General features: G+C 40.8%; 1 protein-coding gene across 1 annotated transcript; it reads right to left on the reverse strand.

Moving 5' to 3' along the window:
- Positions 1-17,830: 17,830 nt before the first annotated feature.
- Positions 17,831-23,698, reverse strand: LOC129764766 (POU domain protein CF1A). The gene is given in 1 exon segment (XM_055764235.1): positions 17,831-23,698. A coding segment is annotated over 1 exon segment (1,602 nt). The 5' UTR covers positions 22,262-23,698; the 3' UTR covers positions 17,831-20,659.
- Positions 23,699-24,028: the final 330 nt, after the last annotated feature.

The raw sequence follows: 24,028 nt of genomic DNA on the forward strand, positions 1-24,028 counted from the left end.
CTATTATTAAACACAACAAAACAAAATACGGCAGGGGATAAACGTCACAGCTTTTAGGTTGTGAATCCACCTAGAAAAAAAACCTCTAAAAGTCCCTGAAGAAATGGTCGGTTAATAGCTGATCAACAGCCGGTTTGGCGTTGTTGAAGCGTAATCGAGTGGTCTTTATTCGACGTTTTATGACAATGAATGAAACGTGGCTCCATTAACACAATAAGCAGTCTGAAGAGTGGCTGACAGGCGTATTCCGAAGACTTAGACGTTTCGTACTACAGAAAGGTTATCTTAATTTTGGAAACTCGCTTTACCAAGTGTATTGCCCTCGAAGGAAACTATGTTGAGGAATAAATGCAGCTTTTCCCAAAAAAGCACCCACTCGTTAGCGATGCAAGTACAGATCGGACTCGATTATCCGGAGTATTGATTTTTTTTTACTCAGGATAATCGAGTCTAAACATTTTTTTTTATTTGTTTTATTTGCATGTATTTTTCGTTTTTTAAAAATAAAAGTGGAATTTGGTTTTTGATTCATCCCCTTAAAGTCAGAAAACATCTTTCTCACATGAAAAAAAATAATTTATTCAGATTCTCTCAGGAGGTAGTAGACGATCATATTTGATTAAAAAAATCCTCCTATATGATATGAAAATATGTTCGAATTTCAACAATGACAAAGTTACAGATTTTTTTTTTGTTTCGGACTCTGATGCCTCAAACTGGCTCTAGATTAAAAAGTACGCTACGAAAGAAGATTCTGAATTTGAAAGATGAGAAAATTTAGTACAGGATATAGTAGTGGAACAACTAAATTAGTGAATTTTAATAACATTTTGGAAGTGAAACACTCAAAAGTTAATAATTTTTAATGTGTTATTATTAATTTTATCCCTTAAAATTTATATCCAACTAGTTTGTTTCTATCAATTAAAATGAATTTCTTAAACCGCTTCACAATTTGTTCTTTGACGCACAACTTCTATCTTTCTTAATATGGCTGCAATATCGATATAAACAATTCCTGGTGAAAATTCAAGCAAAATCTTCAAAGTCACGATTTTTACCCCACTGTACATGTAATAGCCACTTAAACTTCATCTTAACGTTGAAAGGTTACATTTCTTCATGAAATAAACCATATTAGAAATATAAAAAAAATATTTTTTTCCAAACTGAATATAATCGAGTCAAAAATTGTATATAATCGAATCTGTATATAATCGAGTCCGACCTGTACTGTTTTTTATTAGTCAAATCATTTCATTTGATACCAATATTGAGGGGATTGCAAAAAATACATAGTCGACCATTTTGTGGCGGCGACCTTTCCGAATTTATGTTGTTCATAGTGTAGTGTATTCTCGAAATCAAGCCATTCAGCCATTTTTTTTGCGGCGGCCAAATTGAATGTTTCAAGATCATGGAATACGCAGTTTTATAATTACAGTAGATTCAAATATATATTCCAAATTTCAGATCAATCATTCAACAGGAACGGGGTGAGTTTTCTATTCATGTGGGACAACCCAACAAACATTCAAACACACATAGAAACAGGTCAAGCTGAATGAAACTATTCAAAAAGTAATTAGTTGTTTGGGGACTGCGGCCATCTTGAAATTGGATTTTTCATTATCTGCTATGTTCTACTACTACTGCTACGAAAATCAAAAATAAAATACTCCGGATAATCGAGTCCGACCTGTATTTGTCTTGTTGAACAAGTGCATTATTGTATATTATATGTTGTATTGAACTACACAGATTTTAAAATCTGCATTTGGAATCTTTAGAAACAACAAAACAAAAACAACAATTGAAACTGAACTCTCGGTTTTCAAAAACATGTAACATATGCGCGCACATCAACAGAAAATCAAACTTTATTTCATTACACAGTGCTGTATTCTAATTTCTACAGAGGACAGATGAACTGGATGTGAGAACAAAGATTGCTTTTACAAATCGATCAATCAGAACGAAAGATTTCCGATTGGATAATGTTTGAGATTTTTCAATCGTTTGATAGTTAATTTCATGAAATATATTATTTTATTCATTGTGATAAATTGTTATGAAGTGCCCGAATCGATTGATGCGAAAATCTCAAAAATCCATCAAAAAAATGACTGAGCAATTTTGTGGAAGCTTGTATTTTTGATTTCAACCCCCTCCTACCCCACATCCACAACTTTTCAATCGTGATTTTAGTGTATAATTTCATATTCATATTCAAATAATTTCATTCGGTTTTTCAAACAGAACGTATATTTTTACGTCGATCAATGACAAATGGTGCTTCGTCCGCTACATCGAACTTTCATCCACATATGCATAAGTGATCTCGACTCATCTAAAGTCAGGCGCATTACCGACGAACTTGGTAAATGACTGGACTAAGCGTACCATCGGTACTTCGCGTACCTGCAGGCATAAAATAGACCCCATTCGTGGTCCTTAGCTTCCTGTCCAGTAACTCCTATCCCTACCTCCCCGTGGTACCGGCTGGGGTACGAGTAACCATAGTGAAGATCGGGTAACCAACCCCGGTGGGATCTTGGTCGTATGCTGACAGGGAAGGGGGCCTATTCGAGCGTCTCTTCACCATGGAGGTGCGGCTCAAAACAGCGTCTGATCCCCATGTTAGGGGCGGCTGATAACTGTCTTCGTGCCAGCGGGGACTCTAAAAAGAGCTGTGCACGACGGTCCTCCGGCGAGACAGGGGGTTGGTGCAGGCCCTGCAAGCCATCCGTAAAAATAAAACGCACAGGAAAATTCACAAAGAAATTCGAGACAGGACAATCGGACTAGACCTACGCAAAGAACACGGACTAGAGATTGGAAACTCGGAACATGGAACTGCAAGTCTCTCAATTTTCTTGCGAGTACCCGAATTCTTTCGGAAATATTGAGAGCCCGCAATTTCAACATCGTAGCGCTGCAGGAGGTGTGCTGGAAAGGTTCGATGGTGCGATCGTTCCATGGTGGATATACCATCTATCAGAGCTGCGGCAACACACACGAGCTGGGTACAGCTTTCATCGTGATGGGGGAGATGCAAAAACGGGTGATTGGTTGGTGGCCGATCAATGAAAGAATGTGCAGATTGAGGATGAGAGGCCACTTCTTCAATATCAGCATTATCAACGTCCACAGCCCCCATCTAGCTAGCACCGATGACGATAAAGAAGAATTCTACGCGCAGCTAGAGCGTGAATACGATCGCTGCCCAAAACACGACATCAAAATCGTCATCGGTGATTTGAACGCTCAGGTCGGCCAGGAGGAGGAATTCAGACCGGTAATTAGTAGGTTCAGCGCCCATCAGCGAACCAACGAAAACGGCCTAAGACTTATCGACTTCGCTGCCTCCAAGAACATGGCCATACGTAGCACCTTCTTCCAGCACAGCCTCCAATACCGTTACACCTGGAGATCACCACAGCAAACAGAAACACAAATTGACCACGTTTTGATCGACGGTCGGCACTTCTCGGATATCATCGACGTCAGAACCTATCGTGGCGCTAACATCGATTCAGACCACTACCTGGTGATGGTCAAACTGCGTTCTAAACTGTCAGTCGTCAATAACATAAGACACCAGCGCTCACCACGGTACCACCTACGACGACTACAGGAGCCGAACGTTGCTGCAACATTCTCGCAGCGTCTTGAAGCTGCGTTACCGGGGGTAGACGAACTGGATGCTCTTCCCCTCGATGAATGCTGGAACTCCTTAAAATCAGCAATTAGCAGCACAGCAGAGACCGTCATCGGGTATGAACACCGAGGACAACGGAACGAATGGTTTGACGACGAGTGCCGAGCGCTCCTGAACGAGAAGGATGCAGCACGCGCAGCCATGCTGCAACGAGCGACTCGACAAAACGTGGAACGATACAGACTGAAACGAAGGCAGCAAACACATCTCTTTCGGGAAAAAAAGCGCCGCCTGGAAGAGAAAGAGTGTGAGGAGATGGAGCTGCTTTATCGTTCTCGAGAATCGCGGAAGTTCTTCAAGAAACTAAACGCCTCGCACAAAGGCTTTGTGCCGCGGGCCGAAATGTGCAGAAACAAGGAAGGAGGCATCTTGACGAACGAACGCGAGGTGATCGAAAGGTGGAGGCAGCACTACGATGAACACCTGAACAGCGCGCAGACAGGAGACCTAGACGGCGTTGAGGAGGACTACACCGGTGCAATGAACAACGACGACGTACCACCCCCGACGATGGGTGAAGTTAAGGAGGCCATTAATCAGATCAAGAACCACAAAGCAGCGGGTAAGGATGGCCTCGTAGCGGAGCTCTTCAAGGGAGGGCCGAGAAAACTTGTAGAGTGTATGCACCGGTTGATAGTCAGGATCTGGGACACAGAACAGCTACCGGAGGAGTGGAAGGACGGGGTAATCTGCCCCATCTATAAAAAAGGCGACAAGTTGGATTGTGGGAACTATCGTGCCATCACAATCCTGAATGGTGCCTACAAAGTTTTGTCTCAGATCCTCTTCCGCCGCCTATCGCCAATAGTAAGTAGATTTGTGGGAATTTATCAGGCCGGATTCATGCCCGGTTGCTCGACGACGGACCAGATTTTTACACTGCGGCAGATCCTCCAAAAGTGCCGCGAGTATCAGGTCCCTACACACCACATCTTCGTCGACTTCAAGGCCGCATATGATACAATCGACCGACGACAGCTATGGAGGATCATGGACGAACACGGCTTTCCCCGAAAGCTGACAAGACTGATTCAGGCAACGATGAACGGTGTGCGGTGCAGTGAGCGGATCTCAGGTGAGCTGTCGGAATCATTTGAGACTCACAGGAGACTTCGACAAGGCGATAGAATCTCCTGTCTGCTCTTCAACGTGGCGCTGGAATGTGTTATGCGGAGAGCGGGCTTCAACATGCGGGGCACAATTTTCAACAAGTCTAGTCAGTTTATCTGCTTCGCCGACGACGTGGACATAATCGGAAGAACACATGCGACGGTAGCCGACTTGTATACCCGACTGAAATACGAAGCAGGGCTGATTGGGCTTGGGATCAATGCGTCTAAGTCTAAATACATGCTAGCTGGAGGGACTGATCGCAACAGAGTTCTTCTTGGTAGTAGTGTTGTGATCGACGGCGACGAGCTCGAGGTGGTAGAGGAATTTGTCTACCTTGGCTCGTTGATAACAACTGACAACAACAACAGCCGTGAAATTCGAAGACGCATTGTCATTGGAAGTCGTGCCTACTATGGGCTCCGCAAATCCTTGAGGTCCAACAAACTCCGACCCCGTACGAAGTGTACCATGTACAAATCCCTAATTCGACCGGTTATTCTCTATGGGCACGAAGCATGGATGATGCTAGAAGAGGACTCACAAGCGCTTGGAGTTTTCGAACGCCGAGTGCTCAGAACAATATACGGTGGTGTACAGGAAAGCGGAGTATGGAGAAGGAGAATGAACCACAAACTGGCGCAACTCTACGGCGAACCCAGCATTCAGAAAGTCGCCAAGGCTAGACGAGTGCGATGGGCAGGGCATGTTGCAAGATTGCCGGACAGCAGCCCTGCAAAGATGGTGTTCGCATCGAATCCGGTAGGAACAAGAAGGAGAGGAGCCCAGCGAGCGAGGTGGTTGGACCAGGTGGAGCAAGACTTGGCAAGAATCGGTGCAGCCGGGAGTTGGAGAACTGCAGCCATGGATCGGGACTATTGGCGAAAAATTGTGAAGAAGATCTAATCTCTCAATGGGATGTAGTATCATTATAAATAAATAAAATTGCTGACGAACTGGAAGCCATGATGAATTGTTCATAATAACATGCTCGAATTTAAGAATGACAATCACAGAGTCGTCATCGATTCTGATAAAAAAAAACTTTGGAGACCACGTACCGGAGAGACGTTCAGAAGAAACAATAAGGGACAACATTAAACAACGAGATCCCACCACAGATGCTTCATGTTCGAGGAGACGAAACAAACAAGAGAATATCGATGGATTTTCATGTGTATCGTATAATGATTTGATGCGGTCAGGACAATTTCATTCTACGATGTCGCGATTATGCCTGCAATTGATGGTCGAAATGTACACGAAGGCAGAGAGCAGAGAACGACTGCGATTCCTACGTCACAATCTACACAAGCGGCGTGAGAAAAAATATATTCACTAGCGAGACGCTATCATGAGCAACGCCGGCACAGCCTCTGCTATTGTCAAGCTAAAATATAATCGTTATGACACTGCGTGTGTTCACTTCATTACAAAATACATGGTTGAACGACCTTTGTTTTGAAATGATTGGGTTACATAATAAAAACTTTTTAGTTTGGTCAATGGTCAAAATACACTCTGACGACGTTGAGCTTCATGTTTCAGTTCTTTGAAGCGAAAATGTGTAATGGATTTTCGGGTGGAATAAACACAAGAATTATAAATTACTCTACCGTGTTATGTGTTCCATGTAACAGAGTAACACATTCTTCAAAAGTGGGTCAAAACTTGAACCGAATTTTTGTCTGATAATAATTTCATATTATGGATAAAGTTTTGGTGAAAAATATTTAAACTGGGATCAGGAATATGTCTTCTAAGTTTTCATAAAACATCAGGTAAAAATTTTCATTCAAGTTCTAACAACTTGAAATTACTTTCAGGCCTGCCAATCCGATAGAGAGTGAATTTACTGCACAAATACGAATGTATTATTTTGACGTTTGGTTTGCGTCAAGGCAGTTTTGCCAAATTTTCATGACACGATTGAATTTGAGTCGAACGGATTTCAGAATGCTACAGTTGATTCTGATCAAATTTCAAACCAATCGGTTTCCGGAATACGAGCGACAATTCGATATTGTTACCACAAATATGGTCCATAGCTCATGGCAGACGTAGTCCTACGTCAAAAAAACCTCGTAAAAAACCAGGGTGTACTTAAATTTTTGATGAAAAAAAATTATAATATTTCTCGATACACCATAGTAAATTGCACTGTTAGTATTTTTTTTCAAATTTTTATCTCGAAACCATTGAGAATGGTGTACAAAAAATTGAAAAGTACGTTTTTCACCATAGATTATATGATGAATCACATAAGGGTTCAACAAAATTATCAAGATGTCTTATTTGATACCCTATACAATATTTTCCATAGAGCTGGTGATTTTGTCATATATTAATACTAGCTGACCCGGGAAACTTCGTCCCGCCCAAAATTTATTTTTCGATATCCACGTTTTCTCACTAAGCGCACGTCCATGTGTCCAATCGCAGAACTGTTCGTTGATTGTTCTTCTAATCTACCCTTTGAAATTACCTTTTACTATAAAACTCATAGTACTTTTACCAAAACTCGTCATTATAATATCAGAATATTTTCAGACACGATTTTCGTTCAAAATATTTCAACCACTTGCAAATAACATGTTTCTCCGTTACATGGAATAAATGTTTGGTACAGAAAAAATGATGAAATAAAGATAGCCCTAAATCGGACAATTCCTTTCTCGAGTTTTGCTCTTATCAACACATTCGGCGATCCATTTTTATTTATATAGATAGAAGACGATATAAGAGTGCGTTTTATCAAATTAAAATCCATTTCCACTTTCGAACGAAGATCAATTTCGTTAGCGCAAACATCAAATGGACTAACAACGCTTGTCAATATGTAATTGTAGAACATATGCGAATGGAATTTTTCGAATTTTCCCATTTTTCTTTCAGAGTTTTCGGATAATTTTCAATTGTGATGTTTGGTGGAATATGTGTATTATTTTTATGGGACCACCTCTCCATTCCAGAGGAGAGAGGGGTGTCATGCCATCATAGAAACATGTCTCGTACCCAAACACCCGCACTTCCTAAATTTGGTTCCATTTACTTGATTAGTTCTCGAGTTATGCAGAAGTTTGTGTTTCATTTGCATGGCAGCCCCCATGCCCTTAGGGAGGGGGTAGGTGTGTCGAACCACTATAGAAACATTTATTACCTCCTAAAACCTCCATATACCAAATTTGGTTCCTTTTGCTCGATTAGTTCTTGAGTAATGCAGAAATTTGTGTTTCTTTTGTATGGCAGCCCCCCTTAGAGAGGGGGTGGAGTATCTAACCACCGTAAAAACCTTTAGTGCACCCTAAAACCTCCACATACCAAATTTGGTTTCATTTGCTTGATTAATTCTCGAGTAATGCAGAAATGTTTCATTTGCATGGCAGCCCTCCCTTAGAGAGGGGGGTGGAGTATGTAACCACCATAGAATCATTTATTGCACCCTATAACCTCCACCAGCCGATTTTCGTTTCATTTTCTTGATTAATTCTCGATTAATGTAGAAATTTGTGTTTCATTTGTATGAAAGCCTCTCTTAGAGAGGGGGAGGGGACTCGAACTATCATAAGAACCTTCCCCGGCCTCAAAAACCCCTACATACCAATTTTCATGTCAATCGGTTTAGCGAGTCCATAAGAATCAGACAGACAGACAGACAGTTAGAAATCCATTTTTATAGATATAGATATTAAAAGTCCGAACGGACTCAATTTTTATTTCGAAAAAAGTACGAAAATATATTATTTTATTAACAATTATAACTTCTACTTTAAAAAGCCAATGTTATGAAAAATTCGCCGGTTCAATCTAGGATCGAATGCAGTCGTTCTACCAATTGAGATAAGCACTAAATCCTTTATTTGCTTCATCCACAGATTCACACAACGCTCGCCGTTATTACAAATATTAAGCAAATGAGATGAAGCGCAAAACCGTGAGCGCAATTCGCAGATGATCGCATGAGCAACACAAACTCCCACTCACAATTATGAATACCTCAACAATGCCGCGCACCATCCCGAAATGACGGCCTGGCGTAAGGCCGCGCAGTATGTGTATGAGAGGGAGACTAGGGCCAATCGGTTTTCCCTAAACAGTACGACTTCTTTTCGAGACCCCACACTCTCTCTCCGAATGCTGGCTGTCAGAAACACTGGCAACATTCCGCGCGTCTTGTTTTATCGTCAACACAGCCTCCGTGTGCTTACCTCCTCCGGCCAATGCCGGCGCGCGATGATGAGCGCGTCGTTTTCGAGATTTAACAGATTTCAGTTTTAATTTCAAGTAGAAAAAAAAATGCTACCAGCGGCTCAGTCGTTTCAGCCAGCCAGCCATCCAGGCAAGCCCAACCAATCCTCCCTCCCACCTTTTCTTGTCTCCCCGTACAACCATTCCAATGGGGCGGATCAAGAAGCGATGGATGGCAATGCTGATCCCCTCCGCATACTTTTCGCGCATCGACTGGAAAGACGAAAGACGTGAATAAAGACAAGAACGGAGTTGGAGTGAGATTTTTAAGATGCGATTGAGATATTTCTTTTCTCTTCGAGGCGGTTTAATAAAAATTAAATTTCCACCAAAGGTAAGTGTTTTCGTGGCAAAACGATATTCGTTCGCCGGATGTGGCACTTCGGTGATATCTAAACCAGAACGATCACTTCTGGATTGAATTATTATTTCGGCAAGTTGGTGCCATCCACGCTCATGCTTCGACTCCGCAATTGTCCATGATTAGCGAACTATTATCAACATTTATCGCAAAATACTCATAATTTACAAATAATTGCCCGACTCGACCGACACAAAGCGACACCCCCTCTCTGTGATCCGAAATGACACGCTAGCTTTAGTAAATAAACGATCGTCTCAATTATCTTAGAGCCGGACTGGTTGCTAGAAAAATTAACCTAATTATCCGAGGGATGTTCGATAGGGTGCGGAAGGAAGCGAATAGCAGCGAATGCAGGCGGCCACTGCTTATTTAGAGTCGACGTGTAATTTTCCGTGTGAGTCGATAATTGACAAATGTGAATAAATTGCGTTCATTATTAGGCATGGGTAGCGATGGACACACGCTGCTGAATTTCAATCGAGAGTAGCAGCAATGAATCGCTATCGATAGGCAGCTGTTTCGGTAACATGTTGCTGTGCATCGCCATAACTATGATAACTTACAAGTAATTGTATCAAAAAGACACGTCATTCAAAGAAGTACATCACCTTGCTTGAGATGTTTTCGATTATCTGTCTTCTGTCTAGATACATTATTTAAACCTACACCCAAACTAGCGTTGGCTGAAAACATTTCATCTTTGGCAGAAAAAATGCCATTTCGTGTGCATCTGGGTGAAATGCGCAAATAATGAGCTGTTTTAAAAACTTAAAAGAAGGTTTGTATGTTTGCGAGTAGACATCTCTTTCGGTTTTCTTTCCTCATTTCATTTGGGATTGTGCAATTAAAAAATTCATACGACGTCAATGGGGATCGAACCAAGGCCGGCTGGAATGCAAAGCTATTTCAAACGACCACGCTATCCATATAGCTGCCAGTGCTGTTATGCGGAAGCGTGATAATATTACACCTCATCATAAAATGAAGTTGGAACGTGTTTTCTAAGAGGATAAAGAAGAATATGAACAAGAATATATCTTTCTCTGTCTGGGCCGTATATTTGGCAAACTATACGATAAGCTTTCATATGCTTTCATTTAAATGTTAAAATAAATCGGGATGCCATAACATGTGCTAAACATAAGCTTTGGGTGTATTATAGGATAAAAGTCCCCTGTCGGCATTTGGATTGTATTTTACCTAGACTAGCGCGATTAGTAGGCTTCATCCTCTTTTAATCTGCTGCTCCCACATATTATTAGTTTCTTCCCCGAAAAATCGAAATGGTTCTTTATCGAATCGATTTTTTCGCTTTAATTGTAATTCATGAACCGAACTGAGGCGAATGTCAATTATATTCAATTAGAACAAAATATAATGAAATAAATTCTAACAAAATTATCAGTTATGTTTATTGAATAAAAAAAGGCTTTCTGCCACCTACAAAAAAATTTAGCTTACTTACAATGTTGTTCAAATCCGTGCACACATTCTCGTTTTATTAAATAACTAGCTGACCCGGCAAACTTCGTCCCGCCCAAAATTAATTTTTCGTTATCACATCCACGTTTTTTTCACTAAGCGCTGTTCACGGGTCCAATCGCAGAATTTTTTATTGATTGATCTTCTAATCTACCCTTTAAAATTACCTTTTACTATGAAATGAAATATGAAATTTACTATGGGGGGAGGGTATCTAACCACCATAGAAACATTTATTGCACCCCAAAGTTTCCATATGTCTAATTTGGTTTAATTTGCTTGATTAATTCTCGAGTTATGCAAAAAATTGTGTTTCATTTGTATGGCAGCCCCCAACTAAAATATATATTTAATAAAAGGCCAACAAAAAAACATTTATAACTATGAGAGTTCATCGGCCCAATCGTAGAATGGCGCTAACGTTTCCAGTGGAACTTTTGCCAATTTCTAATATAACACACCATGAATGTATTCTGAGTGGCAAGCTCTGGAATACACGTGACCACCGTGCAAATCGGAATATATATTTTTTGGCGTAAAATCCTCCGGTCAAAACGGAAATCGCATCCCGGCATGATACGCTAACCACGCGGCCGCGGGGCCACTCCATACCAGTGATGAGAAATTGATAGAATTAAAGCGCGAATGTTTGAAAAATCCACCCAACTCGTCAGATTCGGCCCCTTCGATTTTCATCTGTTCCCAATAATCATTAACTCTTTATGTGGAAAGCGTTTTTCGTCAAATGAGAAAGTTATTGCATTAGACGGGATATTTTGAAAAACTTCCAGAAATCACATTCGGTATGGGATACACAAATTGGAGATGTATTGGACTGTATTGAAGAAGAAGAGTTTTTCTCAAACCGCAAACGTGTCTTTTTTTAATTTTCACTCCAGATTTTCGAGCATTTCTGCTGGTTCTATATTGATGTATTAGTGCACGTGTACTGCGATCTTCCAAGGCTCAACAGTGGCTAGTTTATCCGTGTGAACGATAGACTTTACCCAGAAAAAGAACTCCAGAGGTGTCAAATCACACGATCTAGGTGACTAGTTCGAAGGTCCTCACGAGAGATCAATTACTCACTAAACTCACGTTCCAAATAGTACATTCTTTCGCGTGTTGTTGAGCAAGTAATGGCGTCTTGTTCAAACTACATAAAATATGTATAGTATTTACCGCTGAAAACCCAACGATGAAAGATAGCCAAGGCTCCAAATTCCCCATTTCACAAACCGTGCAAGAAAACTGAACGACCAAGTTCTAACCAAGTACAACGAATGTACTTTTATGGACGATGAAAAACATGTAAAAATGGATTTTTTTACATACACCGGGTCAAGAATTATTACCTTGCTAAACGTAAGGGAGTTTCTCCGGGTAAGTTTAAATGTTGTCCCGTCTAAGGCATTTGTTGTTGTGGGAATAAAATAAAGGTTTACATCAGTCGAGCAATTATGAATGGACAACTTTACAAGAAGAAGTGTCTTCAGAAGATGATGTTTCCGTTCACACGAAGGTCTTGTGAAGTTCTGGTCCGACTTAGCCAGCTGCCATTACAGCCACCAAAATGTCCCAACACCAAATCATCTGAAAAAATCAATAAAATCCATTATTTTAGGCCTTCCAGAGTAGTATCCTCCCTTAATGAGCAAAGATGCCACTTCGGACAAGCCAAAAAACATTTTTGGACAAAATGGTGTGCGTTTGAAAAAAAAATCACGTTTTCATGGCGATTTCAATTTTTTCCAAATTGTAAAATTAAAAACCCTCAATTTTTACATACGCTAGAGAGATGTTTAAAGATTTATTCACATCAATTTCTAAATAAATCAGTTCAATATAATTTGTGACGTGTATGCCAGTTTGAAAAACTTGTTTCCAGAAACTATTGAAACTGATTTTTTGAGTCAAGACAATACTAAATAAGATACCGCATCAGTAAAATGGCCATGCCTCGCATGAATGATGGGAATTTAAAAATAATCCTTCCATTCCATGCTAAACCGATATAGTGATTCTCAGATTTTCGTGATTCGTGATTTCGTAGTTTTGTTCCTTATCGCAAAATATTAAACCCGTATTTTTTTGATTTTTTCATTAGGGTGCCCATCTCTATTTTAGGGTGCTCCAAAAAATTATTTTTTCCCCTTTTTATCTAAAAATGTCTTTTTTCAAAAATCTGATCACTGATCCGATTAAGATGATTAACATTTCAAATTGAATCCAATAAGCTAATCTTCTTTATAAAAATAATACACCCGCGAAAAAAACGATTTACTTCCGTTATCATTGATTGTTTACACGGTCTCGGTGTCACTATCTTTTATATATTTTTTTCATGAAAGCCAAAATTTTTACATAACATTTCCAAAAATCAAAGAGATGTTGTTTTTTTTTTGTTTTTGAGTTATGATTTTTCAAAGTTAACTTGTTTCTAGTCTTCGTTCAATAGTCATATGCAACTAGACTAGACCTATGCAACTAACAGTTCGGCTGAAAAGTTTATAAGGTAACACAGTAAAATTATTTTTTTTTTGCAAATTTCAATTTTATTATTCAACATAATTGCCTTCGAGGACGTTACAGCGATTATAGCGATCTTGCAACTTTACGATACCATTTTTATAGTACTTTTTCGGTGTTTCCAAAATAGGCCTCAGTTTCGGTAATCACTTCATCATCGGTCTTAAATTTCTTACCAGCGAGCATTCTCTTCAGGTCTGCGAACAGAAAATAGTCGCTGGGGCCAGATGTGGAAAATATGGTGGATGCGGAAGTAAATCGAAGCCCAATTCATGCAATTTTGCTATCGTTTTCATTGATTTGGGATTTATCCATTTTTTTCACAATAACAAAAGTTGCTTCACTCTCAATGTTGTAACTCACGAACCAATCGACCGATTGCTGTCAAATTTTGACACGTATCCATTGAAAGATGGTGCTTTGTGATAGTCAAGTAGATTTTTACAAGAGGCGCCATCTAGACGTCAACCTCATGAACTTTTCAGCTGAACTGTTAGAAAATCTTACCTAACATATCAAAAAATTAGATAGGTGTTTTTTTCGTTTTCGAGTTATGATTTTTCAAAGCTAACCGATGGTTCTAAAAACTCGAAATTTTCCTCTTTTGTTCCTAAAATGATTTATTTTAAAAATTCATCACTTTTGAAACACTGGACCGATTTAGATGATCGACATATCAAGTTGAAGCTAAATTTGAAAAAATAAGACCCCTACATAGGACTGATTGAATACTTTCGTTCATTTAACAGTGGTAATGCTCCATTTAACACATTGCAGCTAGACGTAACGAGAGATTCTACGGATTGAAACATATTTTTTTCCATTTGGAAAACGCTAGCGTTTATTTATGCGGACAATCAATCGTTTCAATGAACATTTGTTCGCATATCAAGACGTAATCACCAGGTTGCTTTGTCGGTAGCGTTAGTATTTACTTTTTCTATAATAGTCAAAACGTCTCCGTCGGTAGTTTCAGTTGTTATCGGATGAAATCAAAAAGGTTTAGAGGAAATTTAGTGAAATGTCTGGAAAAGGTTCTCTGGATTTATTACGAGTGTACGATAGTACTTTTTTTTCCTCAATACTCTGTCCCCTATTTTCCAGATTCTGAAGCCCTCTATACATTAAACCATGCCATAACTTTTCGGGTTTTATGAATTGATGCCGAATTACCCAATTATCTCGGTGTTTTTAATGCAAAAACAGAAGTAAATGATTCGGTAGAACTTCGTTGCACTTCTGACTGTTCATTTGTGTTGATGTTAAGCTATCTAAACCAGGCCTTTTTGAGGAAATTCTTCCCAAACCATAAAAATCCCATGTTCAAAGCTGCGAGTCCAAAAACCAATGTGGAAGCTAATCTCATGGGTTTCACTATTTCATGAGAACTTCTCTGATAAAAAGAAATTCAACTTGAATACAATTTTTTCATACTGGAAGGATTTACGGAACGTGTCGTTTAATTTTTCAACTCGTTACTTTGCAGGCGGCAGTTTGAGGGTTTGGGGAGAATTTTCTCGAAAAGGCCTGGTTTAGATAGCTTACCATCAACATGAAAGGACAGTCAGAAGTGCAACGAAGTACTTCAGAATCATTTACTTCTGTTTTTGCATCAAACACAATTGGCTTTTATAATATAATTTGGCATCAATTCATAAAATCTGGAAGGTCATGGCATGGTTTGATGCTGAAATGGAATACTTATTCGATACAGAAAAGTAAATTTACATTCATTATTTTTTGTTTTAAAAGTGTGTTGATTTCATTCTGTATATTTATGGCTGTAGAGCAGTTTTCACATTTTGACCCACCTGGCAGTATGTTAAGCGCCTTGATTTACACCAGCTTGAGAGTTTGGCAGTTCTTGCGAGTGATTCGCGAGTGAAAGCTGTATGGAACTACGTTTGTTATGCGGACAAATAGTGATTTTGCGGAAACGTTTTTTCAAAAATGCTCAAATGTTTTCAAACAAAAAATGTTTGTTAGCATGCTGAGCAAACGTATTACGTTGCGTAGAATGCATAACGGCGAAAAAGTCGATTTTATTCATTTTGTCGCTTACGTCTCCTACACAAACATGGGCAGCATAGTGCGCGAGGTTTTTACGAGTGTTGGATGACTTAGTGCACCCGTGGCCGAGTGGTTAGCGTCTCACATTATCATGCCGGATGTTCGGGTTCGATTGCCGTTCTGGCCGGGGGATTTTTCGTCAAAGAAATTTCCTTCGACTTGCACTGTAGTCACGCACGCGTATTCTAGAGCTTGCCCCTCGGAATCAGAGCTGCAATTTGTCACAGTCACTGCATATATTTGGGCTACTATGACGACCATTGCAACGTCACCACCAAACGACGTGCAACAAAATATAAACCGACAAAACAAATTCCTCACTTTTTGATGCTAGATAGTTTGTCAGAATGTATTGACCATCAAAGCATGTTGCAGATCGTCAAGAGAAGAAATACCATGTCACCTGATGTAATGGAAGTTTACACGTTTACCAGGATGCATTTGTTCGCGTTGCTGCCTGAATACCATTCTTCTATAAAATGCTAAAACTTCGAGGAGAACAAATGATATAAATGAGTCTAAACGGACCTTCAAATGCGTGAATTTCGATCGGGCAAAAATTTCTTCATTATTTCGGCATGTGGAGATTGTTCAAGCTTTGGTCAATTATATATCCCGTTGCCTAAATGCTTTGCAATCGCTCACACTTTATCGCGTGTTCGACATAGTATTTACTGCAGTAAATACTCTGTCAGTCACCATTTGACCGAGAATTTTGTCAGTAGGAAGTGACTATCGAGCCTCGTCAGTTGTCAGTGACATTGATGAAAAAATGCAGCTCTGCTCGGAATACATTCAAGGCGTGTTATTTGGCTTAAGAAATCTTAACTAAGTATTAATAAATGACGCTAATTAATGCATACGTCGGCAAAAGTTTCACAGGGAACGTCAACGCCATTCAAGTGGATGACTTCCCTTGATAATCGGCATTGCAAGGGAAAAAGTACCGCGAATTTATCAATAAATTGTGACAATTCAAACATTTGGTATTCGAATTTCAATTTTACCGAACCATTCATGGCACTAAGAAGACAATCTAACTTAATGGTTAGATATATCTTTGCCAACGGTGACCTCGACTTTATGTTACCCCTTAATCCGAAAATCAGGAAAAAATCATAAAAGGCACAAAAAAGGGACGACAAATAAAATAGTGTTTCAATGAAACAATGTTTGAAATCGATGCAGTAGACCAAATGATTCGTAAATGTATCAGAGGGTGCAGTTATATCAGAAATAAGGGGAAATAATTATTATTATATTTTTCCATGAAAGTGCAACAAAACTTCATTGCAACCTCTTTCGTATTTCATTAAATTCCCGTAATATAAGTGATTTTTTTTACGTACGGATATGGGCAATTGTTACAGCAGTTTAGTTTTTTTTTTATTCAACAGAACATGAATATTCTGAACATGAGAACATAATCTTTTCAAAGCATCGCAGGAACTTTGGGCTTCATTAAGGATAGTTTTCCGCCTGTTTACCACTCGGGTATTCTCTTATTTACGGACATCTCTACCTCGATAAAAAAAAAACGCAGCTCGGCCAAACTATGCGTAGCCTACTGGATCGCACACAAAAACCTTCTTCGTCATCATTAAAATGGCGACACAGTCTGAAGGCACAAGGTTCAATGATAAAGCTGACAACGACGACGACTACGATGATGACATTCGCCGTGTCGTATGTCGACGATGACAAACGCTGCTGAAGAAACAACGCCAGCACAATACACGCGTTCCGCCGCTGTTTGCCATTATCTCATAAATCGAAACAGCCGGCGGTGTGTTTACGTGCGCACACACACTCTCAGATATGCACACACATAAACACACACCAGAAGCCCCCCCATGTGTTAACTGTACAGACAAAATTCGCGGGCATCGTTTCCATGGCTACCTACTATAAGTACCCACCACCAAAGCTTGCTATCATCTCCTCTCCTGTGGAGGAAGTCTTGGCGCTCGAATTGGGGGGAAGGCGGCAAATAGGTTGACAGGATACAAAACACAGCATCCAGCGTAACAAACGGCAATTGGTGGAGAAATTGGCGGAAGCACAGGTACTCAATTCGCGCGCGCTCTCAAATGCTCTCAAATGTATCATGGTGGTGATGGTGTTGGTGCAGTCTGCTCGCACTTGTTTAGTGATTTGAATAAAGGAATGTGAACCAACAGAACGAACGCAAGGATGATGCTTCCCACAGCGAACCACGGCGCGTAGAGGCGAAAAAGTTTGTAAGGACATTTTCTTTTTCATTCGTTTGGAAGTGGAGAAATCGGAGCAAAGCTGAATGTTCTGTTTTCATCATAAATATTTTTAATAAAATTGGTTTTTCTTGTTGCCATTTTTCGTGTATAATAATTATAATAGAATAATAATAACTCTAATAATTAATTACTTAGCTTAATCTTTTTTTACTCTGCGTGTTTCCTTGTCACATTGTTTTCATCGTAAATCATTAAAAATAATCTTTGCAATGATCGAGACGATAAAATGATTCAAAAATTAAGTCCTGTCTCTGGCTGTTTTTTGTTGCTTCTATTTCTATCTGGGAATGTTTATTTGTTTTTTTTTCGTTACACATAAACTATTCATCTTGGTGACTTTACTTTCAATAAAGTGTTTGATTTTCTTTTTCCTAACTCTCACTAGTTAGTACAAATTTTGATTAATTGAAACAAAATTACGTACAAAAACAAACAAAATTATATATCATTATTCAGTTCGATGCTACCCTTCTTGAACCGTTCCTAGCAACGAAAATTGAAAAACAAATTGAGCGAAAACATCTTTCTACAAGTATTTACAGTCGACAAACTCATAAGAGATTTATTACATTTTCTTTGTATTCTTTTTTTTTTCATATATATTCATGGTTGGTTTTGCTGTTCACTTCTACACTTATTATGTTTGCTGTGGGTTTTCTCCAATCATAATGTGTAATGTAGTTTTCGTTCTCTTAATTACAATTGCGTATGACTTTGCCTTGTTTTGTGTTCATTTAGCTTAAACTCTCATCCCATCCAGAGTAATCATGCGGCACGATTTCACAAACAAACAATCGTGGGCCGTTTTTTATAAGCTTCTCTCACTGTCTCTACACAACTTTGCACAGTCGCTTTTAATTTATTTTTTGCTCTCGTTCTACACATCAAATAACAGAAACGAAATGTCGATTTTACAGGATTTTTTTTTTCAATTTGAAACATTTAACACATTGAAAAGATGAGACGATTCTCGATTCCCGATGTTTGTCGTTCACTGAGTTTTTGAGGAAACGAAAAAATGATTGAGTCTTTAACAGAGGTTGAAACAAACCGCAAAATTAATCTTCGTATAAAAGCTGTATGATATCACGCACTCTCTCCCTGATGGGGGGCGATCACTGGCCTTGCGAGCAAAAAAAATCCACAAACAGTGTTAATAGGAATGGAATTCAGATGGTTTTCGTTATTCGTTAATAGTTTTACCCTGTGTTTTTTTATTTTTTGTTTAAACCTATTCATTCAGACCTTAACATGACTCGCATGCTTCTATTTTAATAAACGAGTTGCGCGAATGTTGTGAAAAGAGAATTTACAGCCTTGATAACGGGAGTTTGCTCTGCAATTCTCAAAATAGTGGCATGAAAATCAAAAGAGAGTACGGCTGTCACAACTGTCAAAAGCCCCGATGACATGTAAACGAGAATGGTCGCGATTTTATTGTTGATTCTTGCTTCCGTTGGAAATCTTGCACGAGTTTTCTATTGGTTTTCTTTTTACAAATGTTGGTATTTTATGTTCATTAATTGGTTCGTACACTTTTCGCAATGTTTTATGTAATCCGAATGCTTCTCTATACAGTGGCCTACGCGCTTTCTCAAATGCGTAGTTACAATAAGCTGTACTTAAACGCTCTCCCCCCGTCATTACGATTCGGTATACTATTGTTTGAACATTTGCACTCGATTGACTCAAACACGCATTATCACATTCGAAACATAACATCGAAACCATTCCCTGGGAAGGCAACAGCAAAAAAAAAGTCACAGTCGGAATTCCCGAGGCTAGGACTCGGCCGGGTACAGAAGGCGATCATCACGCATCGATCGCCTTTGCAATTAATGGAATTTCCCTCAAAATTATGATGAACCAGCAAACAGCCCTAAATTAGAGCCTGCCACTCATTTACCGGGGGGAACTCCAGTTCCGACTTTTGCCGAAAAGGTGTGAAGACAAATAAGAGCAAAACAATCAACACTAATCGGCAGCCTGCCGTCGGGCTCGTAAAAGGATACTACCGGTATTTCCTGAACAGACAAAAATTTCCGCTCACGAGACACAAAGGCGGGGTGTGTGCAGTAGAAGAAGAAGATGACGACGCCGAAGCAGGAAGCAGGATAAAGTACGGACACAATGGGTGAGAAAGAAGGTGAACGATGATTATGCCTTCATAGATTTTGCTCCCGAATTTGAAGATGAATTTTCTTCACTGAAGATCTGAATGTGGCCCAAAAGTGCTCCAAAACCATTGAGTACCAAACAAGTAATTTTAGGGCCAAACGCATGATTCAAAAAAATACTTACAGTTGCACCCGTTTTCGATGGAATGAATATCTACTGTGTGCGCATAACTTTCGTCGTCGTTTATCAATATCATTTTTTTTTCACATTGTTTTTGCTCGCTTTGTCATACTCATCATCACACCACCAGAACAACGTCTTGGAACGTCTTTTTGCTCGTGAGATTTCGTTTCATCCATTTCTATCTAGCTCGTGTTGTTTCATTTTTTGTTGTGTGAGTGTGTCATCTCATATATAAATTCTACCATTTGACATACTATTTGCTCTTACACCGTACTGATTATATTTAACTTACTTTTATTACGTGTTTACTCATTCATATCTTCCCTATATACAGGTAAACAGTTTCGATTTCGTATTTTCTTTTATCAATTTAATTTAAGTCACCACTATTTGCTTGCTTTTTTAAAGTTTAAACCATTATTTAAACAATTTATTTAGGGGTCTTCCAATTAATTTATATTTTACTAGCTTGCATCTTATTGGTTTTGTGTGTGTTAGTTGTTGTTGTTGTTGTTGATTTGGGAATGTTGTTTTTTAGTTGACCAACCCTAACCGATTGGTTCAATTGAGATATCGTGCACCAGTCGCAGTTCCGGTGGGTCCGAACTGCAGAGTCCATTCTTGGAATATCCGCCTAGCATGCATCTGCTGCTGCTGTTGGTGATGCCTGTGATCTATGTACATTTGTGCGGCAGCAGCCGCCGCCGACGACGAAGGTGATGCTCCAGAGGCGGCTGCCGCTGCTGCGGCGGCCGCTGTCGAAGATGACGACGCCGACGACGGTGGTGAAGAGGTATTTGTGGTAGTTGATGCTATGCTATAGCTATTCCCGGTGGCGGAGGAGGCAATGGCGGCGGTATGTGGTTGCAAGATTCCAGGATGGTGTATTGGTTGGAATACCGCCGGGTTATTGCTGGACTCCTGGTGCTCTGATTGCTAGTGGGCCGTCAACTGATGGTGCCCCCCACCGCCCATACTCTGGGGGCTGAGCATGGGCGGACTATGGCTGTGGCTGTGGGTACCCATCGGGCTACCGTGCATATCATGGTGCGGATGATATCCGTGGCCCCCGTGACCCATGTGACCTGGTGGCATTCCATCCATCATGTCACCGCCCATCGTATTTGGTGGCGTCATTCGTTTCTCCTTTTGCCGTCGGTTGCAGAACCATACTCGGACCACTTCTTTTTCAAGCTGGAGCGAATCGGCAAGGCTGGTAATTTCTTGCGCCGAAGGTTTCGGCTGTTTGTGGAAGTGCTGCTCTAGGGCTCCCTTCACGGACACCTCAATGCTGGTTCGCTTTTTTCGTTTTCGACCCTGCGCCGCAATTTTATCGATGCTGGTTGGCGAGCCCGTAGTCGAATCAGCCTCTTCGAGCCATTTTTGGAGCAGTGGCTTCAGCTTGCACATGTTCTTGAAACTTAACTGTAGAGCCTCAAATCGACATATTGTTGTTTGAGAGAAAACGTTGCCGTAAAGGGTACCGAGCGCCAGACCTACGTCCGCCTGGGTGAATCCTAGCTTGATTCGTCTTTGTTTGAATTGCTTTGCGAACGCTTCCAGGTCGTCTGACGTTGGAGTGTCTTCTTCCCCGGCGCTCACATCCCGATCGCCTTGCAGGTGGTGGTGTGGTATATGTAGTTGCGGCGATTCACCCCGTAACGAATGATGCAGTGGTGGCGCACTTTGGTGATGAGCAGGATGAGCAGGATGATGGAGCATACCATTCATTGCATGGTGATACTGGAGCGGAGATCCACCGGTAGCGTAGTGCGTTCCGGGATGGACTGGTGCATGCCAAGCATGCGGTGATGCCATCCCTTGTTGTGCCCGTGCTTGCTGCGATAAATGCATTTCCTGCTTGACGTCCGTCGCATGCGGGTGGCTGTGAGGATGGTGTGAGTGTAGCGCCCATGGGTCAGTTGGTTGGAGTGCCGCCCAGGGATTGCCACCGACACCGCCGAGACCACCCGTCACCGAACCCAAACCTCCGTGATTAGGACTAGGACTAGAGGGCACATGATGGTGACTCTGGTGGTGATGATGATGCATATACTTCATCTCGTTTGCATCGGCAGCACTCCGCGGTGAAGATGTGTGATATCCGCCGCCTAAGGCCATATCCAGCTCTCCGCTCGGCGATATGTACGTGGTGGCGGCCATCCCCACCGCTCTAGGGCTATTAAGCCCTTCCACGCTGGCGGGGTAGGGCTCCAAATTTGGGCTCAGTTTTCCTATCTTATAAAAAATGGCTCGCTATCATAACACGCCTCAGCGTGTTCCAATCTCACGTTTTCGGGGTTCTTTCCCTCTTGCTCCAATTCTTCAAGTTGAAATGTCTGCCAAATTTCTATCGCAGGTGATTTGCAAATTGCCGAAACCTCGACTGCTCAGATGTAACAGGTTGTTTCTTCCCGAGTGATCTCACGAGATGAACCAGAATTCGATCACGTCAAAGTGATCAAATCAGACAGACTTGTTTTATCTATCGTCCTCTTTGGGCTGCCGTTCAACACCCCAACGCTGTGAACCTGCTGTTGGGCTGTCCGCTACAATGTGAGCCTCGACGTATTTCAATATTTCAATTCTCCTGTGCAGCCGAAATCAATCAATCATCGCTCAGGTGTTTACTCTTCACTGATAACTTCTTCGTCTTCTTTTTCTTCTAACTTCTAAATTGTTTACTGGCGCTGACTTTTTCTACTGTGTTTTGATGAACTCAAACTCGTACCCTAAACCACTGCACGGATTCCACACTGAAGCCGCTTTGAACGGAGGTCTCTGCCGTAGATTCTTCTTCATTCAAGATAATTCAAATTAGCGGCGATACTCAATTGGGTAACTTGCTCTGCTTCTTCCAGAAACCCAAAGAAAAACTGAACAATCAAAACAAACGCACTTTTGCACATCTCACATTGGTTTCAATCTCACTTGGTATTCTTGTTTGGCTCTTCACTTGGTGGGGGCCTGCATTTTCCGCTGGCAGAATATCTGCGTTTTGCTCTTGAACGTCACGACCGAAACGGCACCCACGCGTTCCAACATTCAGGTACGTCTTTCGATTAGTATAACTTTTTAATCTGTTTCACTGCTGCTGCTTAGCTTTCCACACACTTGCCCTCACATGCAATCCAATGTTTAATCTTCGCTGCTGCAGCACTATACTTTTTGTTCTTCCCCAAACGCACTCGGTCGAAATTTTTTGGAAGTGTACAATTGTCACACGTTTGCGGCAAACTATCGAAGTTAAGTTTTACCAGCGAATTACTGGTTGTCTACGCAAGAAGCGACGTCCGCCGCGTGTGTACAGAGCGCCGATTTATTGATACGGGTTTAGCCGCGCACACCGCCTTTCGTTAAGTTATTCTTCGTTCGAATTGTTTTACGATCGCCGGAAAACAGATTTCTCATCTGCTACGTCGTCCGCGGTACTGTCATCGCGGGGCACAGATCGAAGCGAAAATACTCTCCGAAACTCTCAAGGAGAAAAGAAACGTTGGGTTAAAATAAAAAATAAATTAATAAATATACACGCACAATCGAGACATATACGTGCAAACGCTCCGAATCATAGAAGTTGACTAAACAATATATTCAACTATTCACCGTACTCGATGTGGTGTTCCCGTGTCTCGCTCGATCTCTTTTTTTCCGTCGCTCTTTCCACACACGCGCACACACCAATACCCACCAAACTCACACTACTCCGAGGAAACTAACGCAGCTTATTTCCAGCGGAGCTGATCGATACACACCACGAGCCTCACTCGCACACGCACACATACACAGAGACCAACTCACCTTACCATTCAGTTTGTTTTCACCTCGACTCATTCTCTTCTCACACGATCGTTTCCATTGGTATATATTCACACCAGCACCTCTCATTCACAGTCTAGCCACGCCCCTCACCGTAGCCCTCTCTCTGTC

The sequence above is a fragment of the Toxorhynchites rutilus genome, chromosome 2 (assembly GCF_029784135.1).
Source record: "Toxorhynchites rutilus septentrionalis strain SRP chromosome 2, ASM2978413v1, whole genome shotgun sequence".
In the NCBI taxonomy this organism is placed as follows: domain Eukaryota; kingdom Metazoa; phylum Arthropoda; class Insecta; order Diptera; family Culicidae; genus Toxorhynchites; species Toxorhynchites rutilus.